This window comes from Penaeus chinensis, chromosome 15 (assembly GCF_019202785.1).
Source record: "Penaeus chinensis breed Huanghai No. 1 chromosome 15, ASM1920278v2, whole genome shotgun sequence".
Classification (NCBI taxonomy): Eukaryota; Metazoa; Arthropoda; class Malacostraca; order Decapoda; family Penaeidae; genus Penaeus; species Penaeus chinensis.
This window is the reverse complement of record NC_061833.1, coordinates 9,510,959-9,518,458: the sequence shown is the minus strand read 5'-3', so window position 1 is coordinate 9,518,458 and position 7,500 is coordinate 9,510,959. Positions and strand designations below refer to the sequence as shown.

Genomic DNA, 7,500 nt, shown 5'->3' with positions numbered 1-7,500 from the left:
CATCCTCAGCACCTCCCCCCTCAATCAACTTCTCCCCCCTTTCTCGTCTCCTCTCCCTTCCTCCCTTCCGCTCGCCTTCCTCTGTTTCCTCGCCCAGCGGCTTGTATGAACTGAGCCATGCGTGATAAAGCCCTCAGTATGTTCTTTCTACTTTACAAAGCTTATTACCCCGACATACCGCTGTGTCAGCCATAGTCTCGTCAGCCGTCTGTCAGTTGGCGGTTAAGGCTTCCGGGTAACAGCGTGCCAGCCATGATACGTATTTATAGACATTAGTTGATATGGATATGCATCCACTTTCTCCTTCCGTCTCCTCCCCCCTCCTCTTCCTATTCTTCCCTTTTATCGTCTTCTTCCTCCTTTTCTTTCTGTCTCTTCCTCTTCTTCCTCCTCTTCCCTCTGTTCATTTTCTTTCTCTTCCTCTTCCTCTTCCTTCTTCCTTTCTTTTTCCTTCTCCTCCTCTTCCTCATCTTCCTCATCATCTTCTCCCTCTTCCTCCCCTTCCTTATCATCCTCGTCATCACTGTCGCCCATACCCTTCCTCAGTCATTCCTCTATTTCCTCTCTCATTTCCCATTCTTACCTTTCATATCCCCCTCCCCCTCCTCCTTCTACTTCCCCTCCTCCTCATTCTCCCTCCCCTTCCCCTTTTCTTCTACTTCTCCCTCCCCTTTCCTCATTCTTCCTCCCCCCTTCCTTCTTCTCGCCCTCCCCTCCTCCCCCTCATTCTCCTCCTCCCCTCCCACTCCCGCCTCCCTCCTCCTCTTTTCCCCCCTTTCTCCCCCCCCCCCCCCTTCGTTACTTGCAACAGCGCGGTCCTCCTTCCCGTCGGGCCCGATGTTTGCCATTAGTTCCGAGGGCGTCTTTTCCCCGCGGTGACTGGCAGGCGTTGGGTTGGCACAGCGGCTGTCATACGCGTGTCATGCCGGTCGTCCGCGCTCGGTAACTTCGAAAGGCTGTGTTTTTTAGATGTTCATGTGTTCGTAGTAGATGTCGTCTCCCTTCCTCTCCCCGCCCCCTCCCTCTCCATCTTATGCCCCTCCCCCTTCATCACATGCCCCTCCCCCCTCATCACATGCCCCTCCCCCCTCATCACATGCCCCTCCCCCCTCATCACATGCCCTGGCCCCTCCCCCTCCATGCCCCGCCCCTTCCCTCCTTATCGTGAGGATTGTCGATATTCGGTGGCAGTTGAGGTGCCGTGGAGAGGGGGCGCGAGGCAACGTCCAATTATTGTTTTTTTTTTTTTCTTATTTTCGTTATCATTATTGTTGTTTCTATCATCACCGCCACCACCATCATCACCACCATCATCATCATCACCATCATCATCACCATCATCATCATCACCATCATCATCACCATCATCATCATCATCATCATCATCAATCATCAATCATCATTGATGGTTGATGGTTGTGACACCAGCATTGACTGAAGGCCAATATGTTGTTCCCAGTGGCATTAATGAGAAAGGGTTTAGCAACTGCTTCTGGATGCCGACCACGAAAAGTGTGTCACCTGCTGGTATTTTTCACACATACATACAATGATTGATTGTGTGTGTGTGCGTGTGCGTGCGCGCCTACATCCACACACACACACATCCACACACACACACATCCACACACATATGAATATATATATATATATATATATATATATATATATATATATATATATATGGAACAGTATTAATGGACCATAGAAGTAGTTCCGTGTAAGTTGAAGAGTTATTAAAGGAAAGTTAGCGGAGTCCTCCTCCAGGTGAGCGCTGTTGCAGTGTTGTTTACAAGTTTAGGTCCGGCAGGAAGACGACGCCGGCGCCAGCAACTTTGAAATGGCCTTTAAAACGATTGACCTGAAAGCCATCCTCTGGGCCTTTTGTGGGATATTGCCTGAAAGGAGGGAGAGAGAGAGCGCGCGAGAAAGAGAGAGAGAAGAGAAGAGAGAGGGAGGCAGGGAAGAAAGAGGACATGGAAAATTCTCCAGCTCGTCCGCGTTTTTTAAAGGCCCCTTTCCTCATTATAAGGTTAGGGCTGCCAGGCTTGTCGGGTTAATTCACAAATCACCATAAGCACTTCCTATGAAATAAAAAGCCTTTGGTAAGTTATGCTGAGGTAAATTTGCCTTACGCTTGATACGTAACCTCACGGATTTAAGCTTTATTAGCTGGATGGAGTCCTTAATGAACGCCAAGCCTTGCAGCATTATGCTGTGCATGGCCTGGCGAGGGCGCGGGTTGAATCTAGCGAGCTGGTAGCCGGTGGGGGGGGGGGGGGGGGGGGGGGACCTACAGCCCGGAGCGGACACGGACGCTGCTCTCACTCTGTTCAGATAATGTTTGACCGTGAAGGAAAGAAAATCAGTTACTTGGCCCGTTGTTGTTTGGATTAAACGCACTCGCACGCACGCGAAGGGAACGCCCACAGGCGCCTACCTTGGCCGCATTCAGTGGGCGTCGCAGCCCTCGTTCCGCCCACGTCTGTTGCGACCTTGCCCTCTTCCTGGACGCCTTAGTTGCCCATCAGCGGAGTCTTCGTCAAGAATCCGGAAGAGAAAACGAATGTACCTTATTTTTTCATCGGGGGGGGGGGGGGGGGTCTGGGTGCGTGGAGACCGCGTGTCTAACTCGGAACACGGTACATGGCCGGCTTCCAGCTCGGCATTAATTTCCAATTGGCCCTCGCTTCCTCGTGGTCCTCTTCCTCCTCCTACGCCTCGTGTTACACGCCCTCTCATTCCTCCTCATCTCCCTTTCCTACTGTGTCCAGTATTTATATATATATTTTTTAGTGCCCTTGCATTTCCGTAATTCCGTTTCTACAGCCTGTGTGTACAATCGTCTGCATCTTTACTTTTCCTAATCTCTCACTCTCCCTCTCTCCGTCCTTCCCCCCTTCCCTATTCCTCTTCTTTTCCCTCTCTCCATCTATTCTATGTTCCCTCCCTCCCTCCTTCCCTTCTTCCCTCCTTCCCTACCCCTCTTCTTTTCCCTCTCTCCAGCCATCATATGTTCCTTCCCTCCTTCCCTATCCCTCTTCTTTTCCCTCTCTCCATCCTTCCTATGTTCCCTCCCTCCCTCCCTCTTTCCCTCCTACCTTCTCTATATTTTCTTCTTGTGGAGTGACTAGGCCTAAATTCACCCTTCCCGCAAATGACTCTCCCGTGTTCGAACACCGACAACTGAATCCCCGGAATTGATCCTTCTTGAATTTTCTTGGTTTCGCTCTCCCCGTCCCGATCCCCTTCTCTTCGGTTTCCTTCCCTCCCTCCCTCCCTCCTTTCTTCTGTTTCCTTTTTCCTTTACATTCCGCTCCATTGCTTCATCCGTGTCTCCCTTCTTTCCCCCTCCACCATCCCTCCCTCCCCACCATCCCTCCCTCCCCCTCCCTCTTATTTTACATTTACCATTCCCTCCACGGGGGCTCCGTCTATACGTCACCCTTCCCCCACCTCCCTGTATCCCTCTCAACCTTTCTTTCTATTTCATTCCTTCTCTTTCTCTCTCCCTCTTTTTCTCATCCTCTCATTCTTTCTCTCTTTCTATTTCATTCCTTCTCTTTCTCTCTCCCTCTTTTTCTCATCCTCTCATTCTTTCTCTCTTTCTCTCTCATTCTTTCTCTCTTTCTCTCTCATTCTTTCTCTCTTTCTCTCTCATTCTTTCTCTCTTTCTCTCTCTCTTTCTCTCTCATTCTTTCTCTCTTTCTCTCTTTCTCTCATTCTTTCTCTCTTTCTCTCTCATTCTTTCTCTCTTTCTCTCTCATTCTTTCTCTAATACTCTCATTCTTTCTCTCTTTCTCTCTCATTCTTTCTCTCTTTCTCTCATTCTTTCTCTCTTTCTCTCTCATTCTTCTCTCTTTCTCTCTCTCTCTTTCTCTCTTTCTCTCTCATTCTTTCTCTCTTTCACTCTCATTCTTTCTCTCTTTCTCTCTCATTCTTTCTCTCTTTCTCTCTCATTCTTTCTCTCTTTCTCTCTCATTCTTTCTCTCTTTCTCTCTCATCTTTCTCTCTCATTCTTTCTCTAATACTCTCTTTCTCTCTCTCTCTTTATCTCTCATTCTTTCTCTAATACTCTCTTTCTCTTTCTCTTTCTCTCTCTCTTTATCTCTCATTCTTTTCTCTTTCTCTCATTCTTTCTCTCTTTCTCTCTCATTCTTTCTCTCTTTCTCTCTCTCTCTTTCTCTCTCATTCTTTCTCTCTTTCTCTCTCATTCTTTCTCTCTTTCTCTCTCATTCTTTCTCTCTTTCTCTCTTTCTTTCTCTCTTTCTCTCTCTTGTTCTGGATTGTCACTCGCCATCGCATCTCTGACCGTCCTTATTCTCTCCCGCCTAAGAGAAACAGCTGAATAGCCAGCGGCTGCATAAGCGAGAGCGACCCTCGGGTACTGTTGTGGGAGTAGCTCAAATTGGGAGTTTAAGCAATGTGTAAATATGTTGCAGAGAGGGTTGGAGAGATCGAGATTCAGCGTGCAAACTTGCCAGATGTTGGGGTGACTCTTGCCACACAGTTTCGCACAGCAGTAACAGCAACAAAAACGACATCAGCAAAAAAAAAGTCAGCAACACCAATGATAACAATAACAACAGCGAAGACACTTCCCTCATTCTCGTAACACGAGACAGGGATGCCGACCATGAGCGTGAATCCGTAGGTGTTATTTGAGGGTACGTACCCTATACACCCGTCTCCCACCACCTCCACCTCTAAGAACTTCGTACCGTAGAGACTTATGTAACTCCCAGTTGAATTTAGCTTCTATATTTTTACTTGGCAGACATTGTGTTGGATCAGATATACGCGTGTGTCATTTTCAAAACGTCTGGGTGCTATGCAGAAGACGGGAAGGTATTTGGATTTATCTTTACCATTCGCCTTGTCATCCTTCTCTTCCATTTCGTTTCTTCTTTTGCTCTGCCCCTTCGGTTCCCGAGACCAGAAGCAGGATCCTTGTCTTCTCCGCTAACCCCCGTTTCTTTCCCTCGACAGACGAACTTCAGCAGCCCAACAGCGAGCAGGACGGCGAGCCTGAGGAGGAGGAGGAGGGTCACTCCGCTCCGAGCACGCCCACACATGAGAGCAACTCACGCCCACAATACAAACCCGCCCACAACTATTACAATAACCAGCACTACCGACGCGGCGGTCACCACGCCGGCTATTACGACAGATCCTACGATAGGAGGTTCGACAAAAACTACGACAGAAGAGGAAGCTACGAGAAGTACAAGAATGAGAACCTCAGGAATTTCGAGAATCGGGGGCCCTACGAGAAGCCCTACGGCAAGTTCTATGACCGGAACTTCTACTACGACAGTAACAAGTATTATGGACGACCCCCGTTCTACGAGCGTGGCTTCAAGTTCGGCGGAGGCTTCGTAGAGCGAGGCCGACGACCCTTCCGACCTTACGGCCGCCCGGGCTTCTTCCCGCGAGGCTTCCACGGGCCCTTCCAGGATGGCGGCCATCCGAAGGGCGCCGGCGGAGGCCAGGAGGACGAGGAATGGGAGGAGAACTCGACGGAGGAGCAGCAGCAGATCGGGTCGGCGGGCGAGGGGGACGGGCGCCCTTCTCAGCCTGTACACACCGTCATGATCAACAATGGTGAGTCGCGCAACCTGCTGACCTTTTCCTTCTATTTCCCTCTCCTTCGTATTTTCTACTGATTCCTCTTACTTTTCTCTCATTTTTTGGCCTTGGCATTTTTACATTTTTAATTATCCTCCAAGCACACTGACTTCTGTCTTGCTGTCTGACTTGCCTGACAAAGACGCTCGGCTGAGGTACGAATCATATTCCCTGTTATACTTGTGGCATATGGTGATATATGGACATAGCTGGCGCTGTCACGTCTCACGTAAGTCACTGTGGCACACTGTCTCTCTGCACTCAAGAGGAAGAACCACTCTCGTCTCCCCCGACAGAAGAATACACCAAGATCCAGACGCCCCGCCAGGAGGTGATCTTCAAGAAGAGTTCCCTGGACCGGAAGCGGGACTCCATCGACCAAGGCTCCGTCACGGGCTCCATGACCTCCGGGAGCGGCTGCAGCTCCACCAGCGGCGCCGACCATGGATCCAGGAGCGGCGCCCCCCCGCCCGACCAGGTGGGTTCATTAGGCGCTTGATTGCATGCTTATCAAACGCTCTCAGGAGGCGAGTCTTTGATGTTGGAAATGGCGCCTGGCGCTGAAAGGGAAATGGAGGAATACACTGTATGGATGACACTGAGAAAGATGCATCGATGTGCTGCTAATGACGCCCTCTGCCGCAGGTGGACCAGTCCTCCGTCACGGGATCCACCGACGACAACTCGCTGGCCGGCGAGGAGACAGCTGACGCCATGCCGGCTGACCAGGTATTCGAAGGTTAGTAAACGGCAGTAAATAATGTTTTTTACTCTATTACTCTTCCTAGGAATGATTTCGAATCTTATTTGATCTCTTTTTAATGCTTGCATCCATCCACACGGTCGAGGGGTCGTGCTATCAGAAGAAAGACGATCAGAGTCCTAGACTTGCAGCCCACAATGATTTGATGCTCATGGTTACTGTACCAGGAGGGCCCAATCAGGCTTTAGAATACAGGAGGGAGGGAGTGCACGAGCTGCTGCAAGGAGACTCCGGGTCGGTTATCAAGGCCCCCGCACGGCGCCGAAGCCCGCCAGGGGATCGCTTGCTCGTTGCTCTTGGCAGAGCCTGCATTCCGTATCATTACATGATCACATCCGGACCGAGATAGATTATTTGGTATTCCGTTCGTACATGCCACGAGGGACCTAAAAATCCGCGCGAGTCACCTGAATCACTTTAGTGCGGGCGAGATCTAGCTCTGAGAGGGACGGGGGTGGGGGGCGTCCGCTTGCGAAAGAGCGCCGTCAGCTGTCTACTTCATCATACTTACGTAAGGGTTGATGTGTACAGCATGATGACACCAAGGTCACTCAAATGCGCTACTTGGGGCGCCATAAATATTACACGACTTGATTAATAATGGGCTGCAGTTTGTTTTTGCATGACACAACACGCAAGCCTTCATGATCCAGGTTGCTCCAGTTACAACGCACATGACTCGCGGTTCACAGCGTACGCCGTTCGCTCAGCCGAATGAACAGGGCAGGGAAGCAGGGCGCGGGGCATCTCTGGCTCACGGGAGCGCGGTTTGCTTAGCCTCACTCTTGCTTAGCCTCACTCTTGCTTAGCCTCACTCTTGCTTAACCTCACTCTTGCTTAGCCTCACTCTTGCTTCATCAAAGGGTCTCCGGTCCCGGGTGTCTGGGGGGGCGGGGGCGGACAGACCAAATGCTCTCGCCGATCTGCAAGTTCGAGATTATTTCGCCAGGAGTTCAAATGCAAGGGGAGAGAGAACGGACCAAACAACTCTTTCTCTCTATCTCTCCCTCTCTCTCTTTCCTCCCTCTCTCTCTTTCCTCCCTCTCTCTCCTCCCCTCTCTCTCTTTCCTCCCTCTCCTCCCCTCTCTCTCTTTCATCCCTCTCTCTTT

General features: G+C 50.4%; 1 protein-coding gene across 2 annotated transcripts in view; it reads left to right on the top strand.

The window, feature by feature from the left end:
* LOC125032933 overlaps positions 1 to 7,500 on the top strand; it is a 191,169-nt gene that overhangs the window by 146,803 nt on the left and 36,866 nt on the right. The window contains exons 2-4 of one of the 2 annotated variants that reach the window (XM_047624332.1): positions 4,990 to 5,604; positions 5,925 to 6,106; positions 6,274 to 6,367. In XM_047624332.1, the coding sequence (XP_047480288.1) occupies positions 4,990 to 5,604; positions 5,925 to 6,106; positions 6,274 to 6,367 (891 nt within the window). Of the gene's footprint in view, positions 1 to 4,989; positions 5,605 to 5,894; positions 6,107 to 6,273; positions 6,368 to 7,500 lie in introns of both variants that reach the window. The other variant, XM_047624331.1, reaches the window with a different exon arrangement.